This window comes from Carcharhinus amblyrhynchos, chromosome 9, assembly GCF_965287045.1.
Source record: "Carcharhinus amblyrhynchos chromosome 9, sCarAmb.v2.hapA, whole genome shotgun sequence".
NCBI lineage: Eukaryota > Metazoa > Chordata > Chondrichthyes > Carcharhiniformes > Carcharhinidae > Carcharhinus > Carcharhinus amblyrhynchos.
In genome coordinates, this window is record NC_137332.1 from 87,368,876 (window position 1) to 87,391,117 (window position 22,242).

The 22,242-nt window shown below is 44.6% G+C and overlaps 1 protein-coding gene across 1 annotated transcript; it reads right to left on the reverse strand.

Annotated features, from left to right (window-relative positions):
• Positions 1-419: 419 nt before the first annotated feature.
• On the reverse strand, positions 420-20,865 carry kiaa0040 (KIAA0040 ortholog). The gene is made up of 2 exons (XM_080196652.1): positions 20,242-20,865; positions 420-2,211 (listed from the first exon to the last, which is right to left on the reverse strand). Exon 2 carries the CDS (start codon positions 1,887-1,889, stop codon positions 1,599-1,601), a length of 291 nt encoding a protein of 96 aa, XP_080052778.1. The 5' UTR covers positions 1,890-2,211; positions 20,242-20,865; the 3' UTR covers positions 420-1,598.
• Positions 20,866-22,242: the final 1,377 nt, after the last annotated feature.

Sequence of the window (22,242 nt, forward strand, 5' to 3'; positions counted from 1 at the left end):
CCCATCCAGGCAAGTGGACAGTATTCCATCACACTCCTGACTTATGCCTTGTAGATTGTCCTGGGCTTTGGGGCCCAGGAGGTGACTTACTCATCACAGGATTCCCAGACATTGACTGGTAGCTCTGGTAGCACAATATTTATATGGCTAGTCCAGTTCAGTTTTGGGATTACACCACCATCTCCCCGTAAACTTTAATGTAGGTATTCGATGATCAGCTTCAAGTAGAACCATTAATCCTTCCATGAATCTAAACATTTGGGGGCGTTTAAGAGATCTCTGGATAGGTTTATGGACGAAAAGGGATTGGTATAGGCTAGTGGGTCATTGTTTTTGTAACTGGTCGGCGCAACATCGTGGGCCGAAGGGCCTGTTCTGCGCTGTAATGTTCTATGTTCTATGTTCTATGTTCTATTCAAATAGAGAACCTTTGAAGAAAAAGATATATTATCGGGGTAAAGCTCTAAAACCTCCAATCCTGTGGTCAAAGTGCTGGTTCTTTGTTGTTAGCTTGTCAGTCACTTTGCTCTAATTCAGTGCAATATCCAGATGAACATTTACAAACTCAGCCAAGAATTGAATTAAGGAGCTGGCAAATTCTGGAAGAACATTGATTGTTTCTAGGAGTTAGCAAATGACCTAAGATACTTTGTCTAAAAACATCAGGGAAATTGTGATAAGTTTGAATGGCCCTTCACTACCTTCAGCACTGGCACCATGAAATACTACATAATTTCAAATTCCATACTTCAAAACAATTCCATCATACTGGTTACATTGTACAATACAGTCACATTGTATATGTACAGTTTCATTGTACATACTAGCCACATTGTACACTGGTCACGCTGTACATGAGTCACACTGTACGATATGGAACATTGTACATGCTAGTGACACTGATCACGCCGCAGACAAGTCATATTGTATAATACAGATGCTTTGTACGCACTTGTTACAAAGTAAACCAGTCCTACAGCACTCTAGTCACAGTGTAGACTGCTGTCACAGTGTACATTACAGTCGTGCTGTGCACTTGTCATACACTCAAGAAGTACTAGTCACATTGTATACAAAACAATGTATATACATATATAGATGCAGAAACAACAGTCACAGTCTAACTGACATCCCAGTGCAGCTGTAAACAGTTTACATTGATGCAAAACCTTACATTTTAAGTCATAAAGGAGGGAAGACTGAGTCACAGCGGCAATATTTGACATGAGGGGCCATGTTCAGACAAGGACAGCAGAAAGTTTACCAATGTGATTGATGTGGGATCCAGAGCAGTTGTGAGTATAGTGCAGAATGTGGATTCTTTTGGAAAGTGTCTCACTTGGCTGCTGCTGTGACTGAATAATGAGGAGTGACGTAGCAACATCTGAAACCCAGTGAATAAATCGCACAACAGTCAGTAAAACAGAAGTGGGAAACTTATAAATGTCTCCAAGGGGTCAGCAACCAAGCTATGGGGTGGTCTCTCCAGTAGTCACAGTGTTGTCAAACTCCATGTTGGTCTGAAGTCTGGTTTTCCAATGGGGAAGGAAGGGGCCATGCATGAACTGCTAGGTAACACCCAGATCCTGCACGTAGGTTTACACCGGCACTGAGAGAGTCTCCATCATGATAGGCTGTGGCTGGCTTGGAATCCAAAGGTCATCTAATTTTTTATTCTTGCTTGTCTCCTGTTGCTTATGACAGCACTTGCAGCAAGAGCCCCGACCACAGCAACACCCATGACAGCAGAGGTACACAGCAAGAATCAGGAGCAACAGGGGCAGAATCAAGAGAACAGCCAGGCAGACAGAGTTATACACCCCCTCATTATGCTTCAGTACAATCAAGTCCCATGTTGCTGTAATGAATGATCTCACATATTCAAGCATTGTTACACAGTACTTGCTCTTGCAACAGTACAGGCAAAGAGAATGATCATACACTCACATATACAGGTACATAGAATAAGCAGAGAGAATGCTCACACTCCCACACAGATAGGATGCAGGCGAAGAGAATGCTTGGACACTCAGATAGGATATAGGCGGAGAGAGTGCTCAGACTCTCACTCAGGCAGCACCCACGTTCAGCTCACAAGGTGCAAACAGTGAGTTATCTGATTGATCCCAAGGCTGCAGAGAGATCTTCAGGAGCCTTAACTGGAAGAGTAAAATGTCCCTGAGTCACCTTGAAACTTGTCCAATGTGGCTTCTGCAGGAAGAAAGCAGAAAATCGTTGGAGGCCATACTGAACTGGCCACAGTGTGAAAGGGTGTGGTCACTCCAGAACAATCCTAACTCACTGCAGACAATCCTAGCATCCTCCCAGAACACTCAATCCCTCGCACACACCATCGCCCATATCTCTCAATCCCACACATACCATCTCCCATCTCCCTCAATTCCATGCACACACCATCTCCCATATCCTTCAATCCCACACACACCATCTCCCATATCCCCAATCCCCAACACACCATCTCCCATGTCCCTCAATCCCACACACCATCTCATATATCCCTCAATTCCACACACACCATCTCCCATATCCCCAATCCCCAACACACCATCTCCCATATTCCCAATCCTCAATACACCATCTCCCATATCCCTCAATCCCACACACACAGTATTTCATATATATCTCAATCCTACCTCTCCTCCTAGCCTGATACAAGACTATATCCTTAAGCACAGGTCGCAAAGCTGGTGAAGAAAGCATATAACATACTTGCCTTCATCAACCAGGGCGTGAAGTATAAAAGTTGGCAAATTATGGCCACGATACTCCCCAAAGCACTGGATTGGCAAGAAAACTGTTCTAGATCCTGACTGTTTTGTCAGTTCATCTTCTCACGCGAATCACCCCACTCTACGCACTGCAGAGGTCCCAATCATGAATCTCATTAAAAACCCAGCAGGCGCAAGGTTTATTCACAACAGAATCTGACAGGCGCAGTGGTCCCGATCTGTCAGATCCCACCCCCCTCGCAGCCCTACCACAATACCCGGGCCAGCCCTGACTCCCCCCGCACAACCCTGATGTCCAGCCCACTCCCCCCACATGCCCAGCAGTGGTGACCCCCCCCACCCCTCCTCACCCAGGAAGACCCCCCACTCCGCTGACCCTCCCCCCTCCCTCCCCAGGGTCAGACACCCACCAGCAGACCACCCATTTGCTGTTCTCCTTCCATCCAAGACTGATCCCCATGCAGAGTGGCAACAGGGCGCCCCACCCCCTCCGATTGCCCCACTGGAATGAAGTACTCCCGGCGGGGTGGGAGATTCAATCAGAACCAGTAAGTTCCCAATAATTACATTTAAAAGATATTTAAAATACAGTAAAAACAAATTCAAATTACTTACCTGCCTTCCCGTCAGTTTCCAGCATGGTCTGACCAGCGACTGTTTGCCGGTTCTGGGAGATGCGCACGTGCAAATCCCGGGACAAAACTGGTGACGCACATCTCCTACCCCCACCCACCGGAAAAGTTGTGGGTCAGGATAGGAGAATTGCACCCTATATTACAGTTATATAAAACATTGGTTGGGCCACATTTGGAATACTGGGTCCAATTCTGGTTGCCACACTACCAAAACGATGTGGTGGCTTTGGAGGGAGTACAGAAAAGGTTTACCAGCATGTTGGCTGCTATGGAGGGTATTAGCTATGAGAAGAGATTGAATAAACTGAGATTGTTCTCCCTGGAAAGACAGAGGGTTGACCGAATAGAGGTTTATAAAATTATGAGAGGCATAGATAAGGTGAACAGTTGGAAGCTGTCCAAGGCAGAAATGACAATTACAAAGTGGCACAAGTTCAAGTAAGGGGGATAGGGTTCAGTAGAGATGTGCAGGGGAAGTTTTTTTATACAGAGGATAGTGGGGGCCTAGAATGCCAAATGAGGTAATTGAGGCAGATATGTTAGCCACATTTAAGATTTATCTGGATAGAGACATGGGGAATAAAGAGATATAAGCGGTTGGTCTATAACATAAGAACATAAGATATAGGAGCAGGAGTAGGCCATCTAGCCCTTCGAGCCTGCCTCGCCTTTCAATAAGATCCTGGCTGATCTGAAGTGGATCAGTTCCACTTACCCACCTGCTCCCCATAACCCTTAATTCCCTTGTCAATCAGAAATCTATCTACCCATGACTTAAATATATTCAATGGGGTAGCTTCCACCACTTCAATGGGCAGAGAATTCCAGAGATTCACCACCCTCTGAGAGAAGAAGTTCCTCCTTAACTCTGTTCTAAACTGCCCCCCCCCCTCTTTACTTTGAGGCTATGCCCTCTAGTTCTGGTTTCCTTTCTAAGTGGAAAGAATCTCTCTACCTCTATCTTATCTAGCCCCTTCATTATCTTGTAAGTCTCTATAAGATCCTCCCTCAGCCTTATTCCAACGAGTACAGGCCCAATCTACTCAATCTCTCCTCATAAGCTAACCCCCTCATCTCCAGTATCACGCTGGTGAACCTTCTCTGTACTCCCTCCAAGGCCAATAAATCCTTTCGCAAACAAGGGGACCAAAACTGCACACAGTACTCCAGTTGCGGCCTCACCAGTGCTCTGTACAGTAGCAGCAAGACCTCCCTGCTTTTATATTCTATCCCCCTCGCTATAAAGGCCAATATTCCATTCGCCTTCTTGATTACCGGCTGCACCTGCAGACTGGGTTTTTGTGATTCGTGCACAAGGACCCCCAGTCCCTCTGCACGGTAGCATGCTGCAGCTTTTCACCCTTTAAATAATATTCCATCCTACTATTATTTCTACCAAAGTCTAGATAGGACAAAGTGATTGGTGCAGGCTTGGTAGGTTAAAGGGCCTGCTACTGTGCTGTTCCTTGCTCTTTGTGTAAATAAATAAAATAATGATTGTTGGCAAACAGTGAGGTATAATGTAAAGTTACCTAAAGAGCAAATCAAATTTGAAGAATCTTGTAGATCCAGAGGTGCACGAGTGACATTGAAAATAGCAATAAACTAAGTTAGTCAGAGCTGTGAAAGGAAAATTCCAATAGATACTTGAATAATGTTTTGATTAACACAAAATAGTTTTACAAACCTACCAGGGGCTGGTAAGGATAATGTGGACAATTGTAAAGCAGCTTGGTATCACTAGAAATTAATAGAAAGGAATGGCAGATTTGTGGAATAGACATTGTGTTAATTGTGCACAGTGAAGGAAGAGGATAATGTGCCTGGCATTCTAAATAAATTCATACAAGAAAAGTGTATTAGAAACATACCAGCTCCAAAGAACTGGAAAATCCCCCGGAGCTGAATGATTCTATCCCAGGCTTTTTAAGGAAATAAATGAAAAAACTACAGATAGCTTAGCTGTAACCTTTCAAAGCATTCCTGATTCAGGAATTGTCCCTTTTTATTGGAAAATTCCTAGTGCAACTCCAGTGAATAGTTGAAAATCTGCTGTGGGGAGGTTGTTAGAATCTGTAATTAGATCGATAGACCGGGAGTTTTGACAGTGCAAACTCCTGCCAGAGGCCACAAACAAAAATCTCACTGCCATTGACGTAATGAGATCCCCCCTTAGGAAGTTCATTTAAATACATTTAAGTCTTATTAATGGGCTTCTATGCTATATCAACCCCTCAACTCCTCACACTCACCTTCGGATACCCCCCTCCCCACAAAAATGGCATTTTGTCGGCAAGGTTTAAAGTTTATTTATTAGTGCCACAGGTAGGCTTGCATTAACAATGAAGTTACTGTGAAAATCCCCTAGTTGACACGTGCCTGGCCTGCTCAGGTACACCGAGGGAGAATTTAGCACAGCCAATGCACCTAACCAGCACGTCTTTCGGATTGTGGGAGGAAACCAGAGCACCCAAAGGAAACCCACACAGGTACGGAGAGGACTCTGCACAGACAGTGACCCAAGCCAGGAATTGAACCCAGGTCCCTGGCGCTATGAGGTAGTAATGCTAACCACTGTGCCACCACATATTTACAACAGCTCTGGAGTAATGTGAACCTGTAAAGAGGACATGCTGGGGATGCACAGATATGTACAGCTCCCAGAGGGAGAGGACTGTAATTTGACAGTGCTCTGGCAGTGCACCTGGCTTCCTCTGTACAATTCAAGGGGAGAGGGGGTCCCTATGTCCATGGGGGAAGGGGTCCCTATGTCACTGGGGGAAGGGGTTTCTTGTGTCCATTAGGAAGCGGTTTCCTGTGTCTGTGGGGAGGGGGGGGTTTCCCTGTATCCATGGGAGAATTTCCCATGTCTGTGGCGAGGGGAGGGAATGGGCGTTCTGTGTTTTAATTATTAGTGCTGGAGATTGGGAGGGTATTTTTCTGGAAATCTAATGATGTCAGAGTTTGCTTCACCAGCGTGATGAGAAAGTCAGCTGTAAGTGATTTGGAGGAAAATGTAACTGGTTTAATTAGCAAGTTTGTGGACGACACAAAGGTTGATGGAATTACGGACAGGATGAGGACCGTCAAAGGATACAGCAGGATATGGATCGGTTGGAGACTTGGACGGAGAAATGGCAGATGGAGTTTAATCCAGACAAATGTAAGGTAATGCATTTTGGAAATATACAGTAAATGGCAGAACCCTTAAGAGTATTGATAGGCAGAGGGATCTGGGAGTACAGGTACACAGGTCATTGAAATTGGCAACACAGGTGGAGAAGGTAGTCAAAGAGGCATAATGATATGCTTGCCTTCATTGGCCGGGGCATTGAGTTTAGAAATTGGCAAATCATGTTGCAGCTTTATAGAACCTTAGTTAGGCTGTATTGGAATATAGTGTTCAGTTCTGGTCACCACACTACCAAAAGATGTGGAGGCTTTGGAGAGGGTACAGAAAAGATTTACGAGGGTGTTGCCTGGTATGGAGGGCAAGAACTATGAAGAGAGGTTGGAGAAAATTGGTTTGTTCTCACTACAATGACGGAAGTTGAGGGGTAACCTGATAGAGGTCCACAAGATTATGTGGGGAATGGACAGAGGGGATAGTCAGAAGCTTTTTCCCAAGGTGGGAAAATCAATTACTAGGCAGCATAAGTTTAAGGTGCGAAGGGCAAGATTTAAAGGAGATGTACGAGGCAAGTTTTTTTTACAGAGGGTAGTGGGTGCCTGGAACTTGTTGCCGGGGGAGGTGGTGGAAGCAGATACGATAGTGACTTTTAAGGGGTGTCTGGACAAATACATGAATAGGATGAGAGTACAGGGTTATGGTCCCCGGAAGGGTGGTGGGTTTTAGTTCACACAGGCAGTAGGGTTGGTGCAGGCTTGAAGGGCTGAAGGGCCTGTTGCTATGTTCTTTGTGCACACAGTTTTCCACAGCTGAGCCAGCACTTGGAAATAAAACAGAAAATTCCACCCATAATAACTGAACTTAAGAAGTTTCAGCTGGAAGGATTCATTGTACTGACCTCAAATCAGTAAAGCAACAAAAGTAGTTGTTTTTGGAGCTGACAGGACAGAGAGACAAAAGCAAAGTATATGATATCTTGGGTTTCATAAACAGAGATAATGAGTACAAAAACAGGGAGGTTAAACTTTGTTTAGACCCTAAGTGGAGAGGATTGTGTCCAGTTTTCTGGTTGCCACAGTTTGGAAGGATGTGAGGGTCCTTGAGAGGATGTGGAGTTTTACTAGAATGGGTCCAGGGTAGAGAGATTTTAGCTCTGAGATTAGGGTTGGAGAAGCTGGGTTTGTTCTACTTGGAGTAAAGGAGATTGAAGGAAGATGTGATAGATAAGTAGGAAATGATGACAGGTCAACAAGGAAAAACTTTTCCCATTGACTGGTGGACTGACTGGGGGACACAGATTGAAGGTTTCGGGAAAGGTTAGGGGTAATGTGAGGAAGAATATTTTTACACAGTGAGTGGTGATGAGCTGTAACTTGCTGCCCATGAAGGGGTGGAAGTGGAGACGATGAATGATTTCAAAAGGAAATTGGATCGATCTAGAGGGAAATAAGCTTAGAGATATGGAGATAGGCTGGGTGGGGGGAAGGAACTGATTGGATTGTGGTGCAGGCTATTGATGACAGAAGACAAAATAATGTACGGATGTAGATTATATGTACTTTCAAATGGCATTTAGTAAGGTTCCATATAGAAGACTGTTCACGAAAATGAGAGATAATAGAATTGCAAATTAATGTTGGGTTCGGAGCTTCGTTAGGTGGCTGTGAGGCGAGAACAGGGATAATGGGATTCTACTCAATCTAGAAGGAAATGTTGTCCTACGAGGATTTGTGCTTGGAGCTCAATATTACACTACACATATTAATGACTATTGGTAAGTGTAGAGGGCTGTAAATAAAACATATTCAATCATCAAATTGTTTAGGAGAAGTATTGAATAGACTGTCAGTGCTGAAAGTTGACACGGCAATAGGACTGGATTAAATACATCCAATGATACTGAAGGAAGTGAGAATGGAAATTGCAGAGACATTGGACATAATGCGTGGCTGAGGGATTAGAGCACGGGGCAGGGATTCAGGTTCCTGGATCACTGGGACCTCTTTAGGGGTAGGTGTGACCTGTACAAAAAGAATAGGTTGCACATGAATCCCAGGGGGACCAATATCCTGACAGGAAGGTTTGCTAAGGTTACTGGGGAGACTTTAAACTAGAATGGTTGGGGAGAGGGAATCAAAATGAAATGACTGGGAGAGAGGAGGTTAGCTCACAAATAGAGAAAGATTGTCGACAGTGTGAGAGGGAGGATAGGCAGGTGATGGAGAAGGGGAGCGCTCAGCCCAAAGGTTTGAGAAGTGTCTATTTTAACGCTAGGAGTATTGTGAACAAAGTGGATGAGCTTAGATCGTGGATCACTGCTTGGAAATGTGATGTGATGGCCATTATAGACACTTGGATGACTCAGGGACAGGACTGGATACTTCAAGTGCCGGGTTTCAGATGTTTCAGGAGGGACAGGGAGGGAGGCAAAAGAGGTGGGGGAGTGGCACTGTTGATCAGCGATAGTGTCACAGCTGTAGAAAAGATGCACGTCATGGAGGGATTGTCTACGGAGTCTCTGTGGGTGGAAGTTCGGAACAGGAAGGGGTCAATAACTTTGCTGGGTGTTTTCTATAGGCCGCCCAATAGTAACAGGGATGTTGAGGAGCAGATAGGGAAACAGATCCTGGAAAGGTGTAATAATAACAGAGTTGTTGTGATGGGAGACTTTAATTTCCCAAGTATCGATTGGAATCTCCCTAGGATAAGGTGTTTAGATGGGGAGGAGTTTGTTAGATGTATTCAGGAGGGTTTCTTGACACAGTATGTGGATAAGCCTACGAGAGGAGAGGCTGTACTTGATTGGGTACTGGATAATGAAGCTGGACAGGTGTCAGATCTCTCAGCAGGAGAGCATTTTGGGGATAGTGATATAACTCTATCTCCTTTACACCAGCTTTGGAGAGAGAAAGGATCTGACAAGCTAGGAAAGTGTTTATCTGGAGTAAGGGGAAATATGAAGCCATCAGGCAGGAAGTTAGAGATGTAAATTGGAAGGAGGTTTTCTCGGGGAAATGTACAGAAGTAATGTGGCAGATTTTCAAGAAATATTTTTCTGGAGTTCTGCACGACAACGTTCCAATAAGACTGGGAAGTTTTGGTCGGTTACAGGAACCGTGGTGCATGAAAGTTGCAATGAATCTAGTAAAAAAGAAAAGCATACAAAAGGTTCAGGGAACTAGGTGATGGTAGGGATCTAGAGGAGTATACGACTTGTAGGAAGGAACTTAAGAAGGAAATTTGGAGAGCCAGAAGGGATCATGAAAAGGCCTTGGCAGGTAAGATTAAGGAAAACCCCAAAGCATTCTACAAATATGTGAAGAGCAAAAGGATGAGATGTGAAGGAATAGGACCTATCAATTGTGATGGTGGGAAAGTTTGTATAGAAGTGGTAGAAATAGCAGAGGTACTCAATGAATACTTTACTTCAGTTTTCACAGTGGAAAAGGATCCTTGTGGTTGTAGTACATTGAGTATGTTGAGGTTGAGTATGTTGACATTAAGAAAGAGGATGTGTTGGAGTACTGCATCCAGTTCTGGTCACCTTACTATCGGAAGGACGTGGAGACCCTGGAGACAGTGCAGAGGAGGTTTACCAGGATGCTGCCTGGTATGGAAGGACTGGGTTATGAGGAAAGATTGGGTAAACTGGGGCTCTTCTCCTCAGAAAGACAGAGATTAAGGGGGGATCTGATAGAGGTGTATAAAATGATGAAGGGTATAGATAGAGTCAACAGTGGCAGGCTTTTTCCTAGATTGGAGACAAATATCACGAGGGGTCACGAGCTAAGGGTGAGGGGGGAAAAGTATAATTTGGATACTAGAGGGAGGTTTTTCACACAAAGGGTCGTGGGGGTATGGAATGCGCTACCAAGTAAGGTGGTGGAAGCAGGCATGCTGGACTTGTTTAAGGTTTACTTAGATAGGCACATGAGTGACACAGGGATGGAGGGTTATAGGAGACGGTTTTAAAAAGGGTCAGACCCTCGGGACAAAACTGGAAATGTAATAGTACATGTTAATGTTTTGTCTCTTTTAATCCGCAGGTGTGTCGGTCCACCTCGTTGTCTAACGAGGGGCATGCACATGGTGGGTCGTGTGTGGGCTGCTCTTGGATGTTTTGAGAGTGGCCTAGTACTTCGCGTCGTTGTGTGTGCTTAAAACTGGACCAGCAGATGGGCACCACAACAGCTCAGTGACTATCACTGCTAGCTGTGCAGGTACATGGATTTGGGCCAGTGTCTGTGGGAGTTTGCGCATTCTCCCAGTGGTTGCGTGGGTTTCCTCTGGGTGCTCCGGTTTCCTCCCACACCCCAAAGATGTGCTCTTAGGCTGATTGGTGTACCAAATTGACCCTACACTATTCTCCCCTGAATCTGGTTACAATAGGGGTACCATTCGCATACACACGGGGCAGGTTAGATGTAGGAAAATGCTTTGTTAAGATGGCGGCGCTGGCTCGTTGGGCCAAAGGGCCTGTTTCCCGTGCTGGGATGTTCTTTGTTCATTGTTGGAGCTTTTGAAAAGAATCAAGTTAGATAAGTCGCCAGGACTGGATGGGATGTACCCCAGGTTACTGTAGGGGGCAAGGGAAGAGTTTGCAGAGCCTCTGGCAATAATCTTTGCATTATCAATGGAGATGGAAGAGGTTCCAGAAGATTGGAGGATTTGGATGTGGTTCCTCTATTCAAGAAAGGGAGTAGAGATAGCCCAGAAAATTATTGACCGGTGAGCCTAACCTCAGTAGTTGGTAAGTTGATGGAGAAGATCCTGAGAGGTAGGATTTATGAACATTTGGAGAGGTATAGTATGATCAAAAATAGTCAGCAAGTCTTTGTCAAAGGCAGATCGTGCCTTATGAGACTGGTTGAGTTTTTTGAAGATGTGACTGAACACATTGACGAAGGAAGAGCAGTAGATGTGGTTTATATAGACTTCAACAAGGTGTTCGATAAGGTCCCCCATGCACGACTTATTGAGAAAGTGGGATCCAAGGGGACATTGCTTTGTGGATCCAGAACTGGCTTGCCCACAGAAGGCAAAGAGTGGTTGTAGATGGGTCTTTTTCTGCAAGGAGGTTGGTCACCAGTGGAGTGCCCCAGGGATCTGTTCTGGGACCCTTGCTCTTTGTGATTTTTATAAATGACCTGGATGAGGAAGTGAAGGGAGGAGTTGGTAAGTTTGCCGATGACACAAAGGTTGGAGGTGCTGCGGATAGTTTGGAGGGATGTCAGAAATTGCAACAAGACATAGATAGGATGCTAGACTAGGCAGAGAAGTGGCAGATGGACTTCAACCCAGATAGGTGTGTGGTGGTTCATTTTGGCTGGTCAAATGGGATGACGGAATATAGCATTAAAGGTAAGACTCTTAGCAGTGTGGAAGATCAGAAGGATCTTGGGGTCCAGGCTCATAGGACTCTCAAATTGGCTTTGCAGGTAGAGGATGTGGTTAAGAAGGCATATGGTGTACTGGCCTTCATCAACCGAGGAATTGAGTTTAGGAGTTGGGAGATCATGCTGTATAAGGCCCTGGTCAGATCCCACCTGGAGTACTGTGCCCAGTTCTGGTCGCCTCATTACAGGAAGGATGTGGAAGCCATTGAAAGGGTGCAGAGGCGATTTACAAGGATTGGGTGGCATCCTTATGAGGATAGATTGAGAGAGCTCAGTCTTTTCTCCTTCGAGAGACGAAGGATGAAAGGAGACCTGATTGAGGTGTATAAGATGTTGAGAGGTATTGATTGAGTGGATTCTCAGAGGCTTTTTCCCAGGGCTGAAATAGCTGCCACAAGAGGACACAGGTTTAGGGTGCTGGGGAGTAAAAAGAAATCATAGAACCCCACAGTGCAGAAAGAGGCCCTCTGGCCCATCAAGTCTGCACCAAACACAATCCCACCCAGGACCTATCCCCGTATCCTGACATACATACCCACTAATCCCTCTAACCTACGCATCCCTAGACACGAAGGGGCAATTTCTTAGCATGGCCAATCAACATAACCCCCACATCTTTGGACTGTGGGAGGAAACCAGAGCACCCGAAGGAAGCCCATGCAGACACGAGGAGAATGTGCAAACTCCACACAGACAGTGACCCGAGCCGGGAACCAAACCCAAGACCCTGGAGCTGTAAAGCAGCAGTGCTGACGACTGTGCTACCGTGCCGCCCATGGTAGGTACAGAGGAGATGTCAGGGATAAGTTTTTCACTGAGAGGGTGGTGGGTGCGTGGAATCGGCTGCCTGTGATGGTGGTGGAGGCGGATTCAATAGGGTCTTTTAAGAGACTTTTGGATGAGTACATGCGACTTAGTAAGATAGAGGGTTATAGGTTAGCCTAGAAGGTAGGGATATGTTCGGCGCAACTTGTGGGCCCAAGGACCTGTTTGTGCTGTAGTTTTTCTATGTTCTATGTTCTATAAATAATCCTTTAGTCTTATCTAGACTCAGAGAAGGCGCCAGGGGACTGGAGATTGGAAATGTCGCACCCTTGTTCGAAAAAGTTGTAAGGATAGCCCCAACAATTACTGAACAGTTACTGTCAGTTTAACTTCAGTGATGAGGAAGCTTCTGGAAATAATTATTCAGGATAGAATTCAGGATAGAATTAGTAGTCATGTGGAAAAACTGGCTTAATTAAGAAGAGCCACCATGGATTTCTAAAGGGGAAGTTATGTTTAACTAACTTGCTGGAATTTTTTGATGAAGTAACAGAAGGGTCAATGATGGTAATACTGTTGATGTAGTATACATGGACTTTCAGAAGACATTTGATACAGAGCCACACAACAGTCTTGCGAGAAAAGTTATATCTCATGGAATAAAATAAACAGTAACAACATGGATACAAAATAGGCTGAGTAATAGAAACAAAGAGTAATAGTGAATGGATATTTTTCAGGCTGGAGTTAGGGTTGTGCTCAGGTTCCCCAGGGATGGATATTGAGACTTTATTTCCTGATATATGTTAAAGATCTAGACCTTGGTGTGTAGGGGACATTGTGAATGGTACAAAACTGATATAAAACTTGGAAATATTGTAAACAGTGAGGACAACAGTGTAGAATTTCAAAATGTCATTGACAAATTGGTGGAGTGGGCAGATTGGGGACCGATGAAGTTCAATGTGGTGAAATTGAAGTGATGCATTTTGGTTGGAAGAGCGTGGAGAGACAACATAAAATAAGCAGTAAATTTCTATGGTGGGTGTGAAGGATCTGGGTGTATCTGTACATAAATCATTGAAGGTGACAGGACAGGTTAAAATTTATTTATTTATTAAAATTTATTAACACTGCAATGAAGTCATTGTGAAAATCCCCTAGTTGCCACACTCTGGCACCTGTTCGGGTTCACTGGTGGAGAATTTAGCATGGCCAATGCACCCAACCAGCACGTCTTTTTTTGGATTGTGGGAGTAAACTGGAGCATCCGGAGGAAACCCAAAGGAAACCCAAAGGAAACCCAAAGGAAACAGTGACCCAAGCTCGGAATCGAACCCAGGTCCCTGACACTGTGAGGCAGCTGTGCTAATCATGGTGTCACCCTTGTTGGAGACAGCAATTAACAAGTATACAGGCTTTTCAATAGGGGAATAGGGTATAAGAACAAGGAGGTTATGCTGAATGTATACAAAAGACTAGTTAGATCTCAGCTGGAGTAAATGTATGTCATTCTGAGGCCGCACTATAGGAAAAATGTGAACAAATTGGAGAGAGTGTGTTACAAGAATGGTTCCAGGGATGAGAAACTGCAGTTTTGAGGATAGATTAGAGAGGTTGGGACTGTTCTCCTTGGAGAGAAGAAGGCTAAGAGGAGATTTGATAGAAATGTTCAAAATCATGATGGGGGTCCCTATCTATTTTCTCAGATAGGAGAAACTGTTCCTGCTCGTAAAACGATCAAAAACAAGAGGGCACAGATTTAAAGTGATTTGTAAAAGAAGCAAATGTGATGTTATAAAGAATTTTTTCACACAACGGCTGGTTGGAATGGCACTGCCTGGAAGTGAGGTGGAAGGAGCTTCAATTGTGCTATTCAAGAAGGCATTAGATGATTATTTGAATAGAAGCAATGTACGGGGAAAAGGCACCAAGTCATGTTGCTGTTTTGGAGATCCAGTACAGACACAATGGGCCAAATGGTCTCCTTCTGTGCCATAACAATTCAGTAATTCTCTGATTCTGAAATCATGAATGGGCAACCATGCAAGCCCAAGAGAGTTAGTGATTCATATACAATAACAATTAAAATTTAATTGTTGAGAAAAAGAATTAATCAAATGTGAGTTTTCCCTTTGGAATTGCTGGGTTCAAACATAAAAGAGAGTATTTGCTTCAGCTATACAGAAACCCCACTCTGACCACATCTGGAGTACTGCAAGAGGTTTTGTACAAAACCCCATTCAGAACACATCAGGGGTACTGCGACAGGTTCTGTACAAACCCCATTCAAACCACAGCTGGAGTACTACAACAGTTTCTATTCAAACTCTAGTCAGAGCACATCCGGAGTACTGTGAGGGGTTCTGTATAAAAGTTCCATTCAGACCTCATCTAGAGTACTGCAAGGGTTTCTATACATAGAACGTAGAACAGTACAGCACAGTACAGCTTCGACCCTCAATGTTGTGCCGAGCTATGTCCGAACCCAAGATCAAGCTATCCCACTCCCTATCATTCTAGTGTTCCATGTGCCTATCCAATAACTGCTTGAAAGTTCCTATAATGTCCGACTCCACTATCACAGCAGGCAGTGCACTCCACATTCCAACCACTCTCTCAGTAAAGAATCTACCTTGGACATCCCTCCTATATCTCTCACCATGAACCTTATAGTAATGCCCTGTAGTAACAGCTACATCCACCCGAGGAAATAGTCTCTGCATGTCCACTCTATCTATTCTCCTCATCATCTTATAAACCTCTATTAAGTCGCCTCTCGTCCTCCTCTGCTCTAAAAAGAAAAGTCCCAGCTCCCTCGACCTTTCCTCATAAGACCTACCCTCCAAGTCAGGCAGCATCCTGGTAAATGTCCTCTGCACTCTCTCCAATGCTTCCACATCCTTCTTATAGTGAGGTGACCAGAACAGCGCACAATATTCCAAATGTGGTCTCACCAACATCCTGTATAGTTGCAGCATAACTCCCTGCATAACTCTTAACCTCAAAGCCCCCTGTTAATAAACGCTAACACACTATAAGCCTTCTTCACGGCTCTATCCACTTGAGTGGGAACCCTCAGAGATCTGTGGAACATGAACCCCAAGATCTCTCTGTTTCTCCACATTCCTCAGAACCCTGCCGTTGACCCTGTAATCCGCATTCAAGATTGTCCTACCAAAATGAATCACCTCACACTTATCAGCATTAAACTCCACCTGCCACATTTTGCCCAGCTCTGCATCCTATCAATGTCTCTTTGCAGCCTATAAGAGCCCTCCACTTCATCCACTACTCCACTGGTCTTGGTGTCATCAGCAAATTTACTAACCCACCCTTCAGCCCCCTCTTCCAAGTCATTGATAAAAATCACAAATTGCAGAGGACCCAGCACTGATCCCTGTGGCACACCACTGGTAACTGGCCTCCACTCTGAAAATTTTCCCTCCACCACCACCCTCTGTCTTCTATGAGACATGATGTAGAGATGTTGGCATTGGACTGGGGTAAACACAGTAAGAAGTCTCGCAACACCAGGTTAGAGTCCAACCAGTTTATTTGATAGTAATCTCACAAGCTTTCAGAAATGGTGTTCCTTCGTCAGGTGTGTGGAAGGTTCTGATCAGAGAAGGGCATATAAAGTCACACACAGTTTACAGAATACTGATTAGAATGCAAGTCTTTACAGCTAACCCGCTATTCAAGTCTTAAAGATGCAGACAATGTGAGTGGAGATAGCATTAGCATAGGCTAAAGAGACGTGTATTGTCTCCAGACAGGACAGTGAGTGAGATTTTACAAGCTCAGGCAAGTCATGGGGGTTACAGATAGTGCGACTATCTATGTTGCACTATCTATGTGTGTGTCTTTATATTCCTTTCTCTGATCAGAACCTTCCACACACCTGATGAAGGAACACCGTTTCCGAAAGCTTGTGAGATTACTATCAAATAAACTGGTTGGACTTAAACCTGGTGTTGTGAGACTTCTTATTCTATGAGACAGCCAGTTACTTATCCAATTGGCCAAATTTCCTTTTATCCCACACCTCCATATTTTCTTCATGAGCTTATCATGGGGGACCTTACCAAACGCCTTACTAAAACAAAATATACAAAGTCTAGTCAGAGCACATCTGGAGTTCTATACAAAACTGTGGTCAGAGCAACACCATTACGCCTACGAAACTCATCTCCATACTCCGTGGTCTAGGCTTGGCTCTTCCCTCTGCAGCTGGGTCCCAGACTTCCTAACCCATAGACCGCAATCAGTAAGGATTGGCAACAACACCTCCTCCGTGGTGGCATATTGGTTAGCACTGCTGCCTCACAGCTCCAGGAATCGGGGTTCAATTCCCAGCTTGCATCACTGCTTGTGTGGAGTTTGCAAATTCTCCCCGTATCTGCATGGGTTTCCTCCAGGTGTTCTGATTTCCTCCCACAGTCCAAAAATGTGCAGGTTAGGTTGATTGGCCGTGCTGAATTGATTCTTAGTGTCTGGAGATGCGAAGGTGGAGGAATTAGCGGGGTAAATATAGTGAGTTACAGGGAAAGGGCCTGGGTGGGATTGTTGTCAGTGCAGACTCAATGGGCCAAATGGTTCCTTTTGCATTGTAGGGATTCTATGATTATATCCTCAACACTGGTGCCCCACAAAGCTTGTCCTCAGCTCCTTAATACACTCCTTAAGCGCCTATGACTGTGTGGCCAAATTCCCTTCCAATTCAATTTTCAGGTTTGCTGATGATGCCACCATAGTGGATCAGAGCTCAAATAATGATGAGATGGAGTACAAAAGAGATAGAGAATCTGGTGAGCTGGTGTGATGACAATAATCTCTCCCTTAATGTCAACCAAACAAAGGAGATAGTCATTGACTTCAGGAAGCATAACGGAGGACATGCCCCTGTCTACATCTATGGGGATAAAATAGAAATGGTCAAGAGCTTCAAGTTTTTAGATGTCCAGAATACCAACTACCTATCCTGATCCCTGCATGCCAATGCTACAGTTAAGAAAGCCCACCAATGCCTCTACTTTATCAGGAGGCTGAGGAAATTTAACATGTCCATTCTGACTCTCACCAACTTCTCCAGATGCATATAGAAAGCATTTTTTCTGGTTGTGCCACAGGTTGATATGGCTCCTACTCTGCCTAAGACTGCAAAAGGCTACAAAGAAGCCCAATCCATCATGCAGATCAGGCTTCCATCCATTGATTCTGTCTACACTTCCCATTGCCTCGCAAAAGCAGCCAGCATAGTCAAGGACTTCACACACCCCCTGACATACTCTCTTCCACCTTCTTCTGTGAGGAAAAAGATACAGAAGTCTGAGGTCATGTCCCAACCAACATAAGAACAACTTCTTTTCTGCTGTCATCAGACTTTTGAATGGATCTAGCCTATATTATTTCTCTATATCCTAGCTATGACTGAAACACTACATTCTGCACCTTCTCCTTTCCTTCTCTATGTAGGGTATGCTTTGTATAGCATGCAAGAAACTACTTTTCACTGTAATATTACATATGACAATAATAAATCAAATCAAATCTGGAGTATCTCAAGAGGTTCTGTACAAAAACTCCATTCAGACCACATCTGGAATACTGTGAGAGGGTCTATACAAACCCCCCCCCTCGGACCACATCTGGATTACTGCGAGAGGTCTGTAATAAACCTTAAACAGAGCACATCTGGATTACTGCGCGAGGATCTGTAATAAACCCGAATCAGAGCACTTCTGGATTACTGCGAGAAGTTCTGTACACTAAACCTTCAGAATGAGAAATATAATGTACAACCTGTAGATCACTGCATTGTACCTGGACTCAGAGAATTAGTTTATGAATGAAGTTTACATAAACCAGGCTTTTGTTCTCAGGATTATTTAGATGATTTGATAGAGCTTTTAAGGATTTTGCAAAAACTTGATAGAGAACTTTAGAGCTGATAGGAGAGGACAAATTGAAAATCAGATGTAAGTCATTGAGGAGGGAAACTAGAAAACACAAAGAAGGGTAGCAGAAATGTGAAACATCTCCCATAAAAAGCAGTAAATGCTATCAATCAATAATTGTACGCCGACAGATTGTAAATGGAAATATGGCGGCCGGTTGGAGTTAAGATGCAAGTCAGTCATTGAATGGCAGAACAGGTTCAAAGGGCTTAAGGCCTCCTTATGAACATAGAACATAGAACATTACAGCGCAGAACAGGCCCTTCGGCCCACGATGTTGCGCCGACCAATTAAAAAGCAATGACCCTCTAACCTAAACCAATCCCTTTCCATCCATAAACCTATCCACGGACCTCTTAAACGCCCCCAAACTAGGCACATTTACAACTGCAGCAGGCAGGGCATTCCAATCCCTCACCACCCTCTGGGTAAAGAACCTACCCCTGACATCCATCCTATAACTACCACCCCTTAATTTAAAGCCATGCCCCCTCGTGCTAGCTTTCTCCATCCGAGGAAAAAGGCTATCACTGTCCACCCTATCTAAACCTCTAATCATCTTATATGTTTCAATAAGGTCCCCTCTTAGCCACCTTCTAACGAAAACAACGTCAAATCCCTCAGTCTCTCCTCATAGGACCTCCCCTCCATACCAGGCAACATCCTGGTAAACCTCCTCTGCACCCTCTCCAATGCCTCCACATCCTTCCTATAATGTGGGGACCAGAACTGCACACAGTACTCCAAGTGCGGCCGCACCAGAGTTTTGTACAGTTGCAACATGACGCTGCAGCTCCTAAATTCAATCCCCCTACCAATAAACGCCAAGACACCGTTCCTAATATGTTCCTAATATTCTTATTCCTCAACCTCACCTTCTCACAAACTCTGAGACACACTGAGTACCAGATGAGTGTGAATTATTCCCTTTTATCCACTGTGTTCAGTATCGGTACATGGGTTGACGCTGAGCGTATCCAGGGATTGTATAGTAGATGTGGGTTGCATCATTTCATCCAATACGCAGGGTGAGAAATAAGTGGTGAAATGTGAAACACATAGGTTAGAAATCAAAGAAATAGAATCATAGAAACCCTACAGTGCAGAAAGAGGCTATTCAGCCCATCAAGTCTGTACCGACCACAATCCCACTCAGGCCCTACCCTCATATCTCTACATATTTACGCACTAATCTCTCTAACCTACTCAGAATACTAAGGGGCAATTTTAGCAAATTTAGGCCAATCAACCTAACCCGCACATCTTTGGATGGTGAGAGGAAACCAGAGCACCCGGAGGAAACCCATGCAGACACAGGAAGATCGTGCAAATTCCAGACAGACAGTGACCCAAGCCGGGAATCGAACCCAGGTCCCTGGAGCTGTGAAACAGCAGTGCTAACCACTGTGCTCCCGTGCCGCCTAAAGGTGTGTATGCCTTTATGATAAATGTGTCAGGTATTGAGTTAACTTCCAGAGAAAGTGATCCTGATCACTATTCTGTCACCACACCCTTACTGAACAGGCTGCACCCACCTGAGCAGGCCACAGTCTCAACATGTTGTAATACTCAGCACAAACTTTTTGCTGCTTAACAGCGACTCACCTCACTCGTTCAGCTTTGGAGACAGCCTGACGATACTTTTCAAAGCTTGCTGTTTGCTCAGCCCTCTCACTACTCAGCCGGTTAGCTAGGACCACATAGGTGGTGTCATTGAGTAGTAGCTGTGGGAGGGAAGTTGACAGCTCTCCCTGTCTCTCCGCTTCTTGCTGTGTGTGTGTGTCGGATCTCACTGCGCGCTCCTGCTCAAGCAGCCTGTGGTCAATAAGTTTGATGCTTTAACAACTGACGTCAAGGCTCACATACTGACTAAAACTTCCTGTTTATTTCACCAATTACACACCGAACTGAGGCCTGTTCTCAGCAAAACAAAATTGTCTTCTTCCTCGGGGCAGTGAGAAAGCAAATCTCATTTGGTTGTAATTTCTGGCTATCAGAGCTATATTTAGCTGTCCTGTGCTAACTTTAGATTCCATGCGATCTGAACTTAGCTCATAATGCAATCTCAAGAGACATTCATTATGCTTAACAGAAAGCAGAACAGTGCTGACCGCACTGTTATGGAATTTGGATCTTGGCAGGGTCTGTGTGCAAGTCTAAGGTTCTGATTGAGTAGCACAGGCATGTTCAATATGCGACCAATCAGCCAAGCAATTGGAACAATCCCCCTCTTTCACAGCCTCTTTACAGTGGAGGTGTGAGCTCAGGGAGGAGGAGGATGCACAGAAAGGGAGGAGCAAAGCTGGAAAGACCTCAAAGATAAAACAGGAAGGAGGAGAAAGTGACCAAGAGAAAGAGACAACCAGCCAGAAACAGCAGAGACAGAAGCAATGAAGAGGAAGAGACAGCAAAGATGGAAAGAGGGAGAAGGAGAGAGAGGGAGAGAGAGAGAGAAGGACACAGAGAAGAAATAGTTTGAAATCAGAAACGTAGAGGGTACAGAGAGGAAAGATAGCAAAGAGTGAGAGAGAGAGAGAGAAGAGAGGGAGTGAACAGAAGGGGAGAAAGACAGTAGAGGGTGAGAGAGAGCAAGCCTAGAAGGAGAAAGAGGGATGGATATCAGGGAGAAGGAGGAAGAGATGGGGAGAGCCAGGTAGAAATTTCCGGCAGAGAAAGGGAAGGATAACCAGAACAAAGAAAAAAGAGTCTGGCAAGGAATAGCAGAGAATCTAGAGAAGTTAAATGGTGATGTGGGAGGGAAGTTTTTTTTACACAGAGAACGATAAGGGCTTGGAATGCACTGTCAGACGAGGTTGTAGAAGCAGGTACAATAGCAATGTTTAAGAGGCATCGTGACAGATACAAGAATAGGCAGGGAAAAGGCATCATGGTGCTGGTACAGGCTTGTTGGATCAGAGGGTGGCATGGTGGCACAGTGGTTAGCACTGCTGCCTCACAGCTCCCGGAACCCAGGTTCAATTCTGGCCTCGGGTCACTGTCTGTGTGGAATTTTAATAAAAATTATTTATTAGTCACAAGTAGGCTTACATTAACACTACAATGAAGTTACTGAAAAAATCCTCTCCTCATGTCTGCATGGGTTTCCTCTGGGTGCTTCAGTTTACTCCCTATACATTCTAAAGATATACAGATTATGTTGATTGGCCATGCTAAATTGACCTTAGTGTCAGGAGATTTAATAGGGTGGGGTTATGGGGTAGGGCCTAGCTGGGATTGTTGTCGGTGCAGGCTTGATGGGCTGAACAGCTTCTTCTGCACTGTTGATACATGATTTCTATGAAAATTGGCTCAGTTGTTCAAGACAGAGCATGATGACAGAAGGCTGCTTTAGTGACTGGAAGCCAGTGTCCAGTGGCGTACCACAAGGATCTGTGTTGGGCCCCCCATTATTCATAACTTATATAAATGACATTGATGACTATGTGGAGGGTAGATTTGCAGATGACACAAAGAATGGATGGGTGGTTAACAGTGAGGCTGAGTGCCTTGGACTTCAAGAAGAGATGGATGGAATGGTCAAACGGACAGATAACTGGCAGATGAAATTTAATCCTGGAAAGTGTGAGGTGATACACTTGGGAAGGA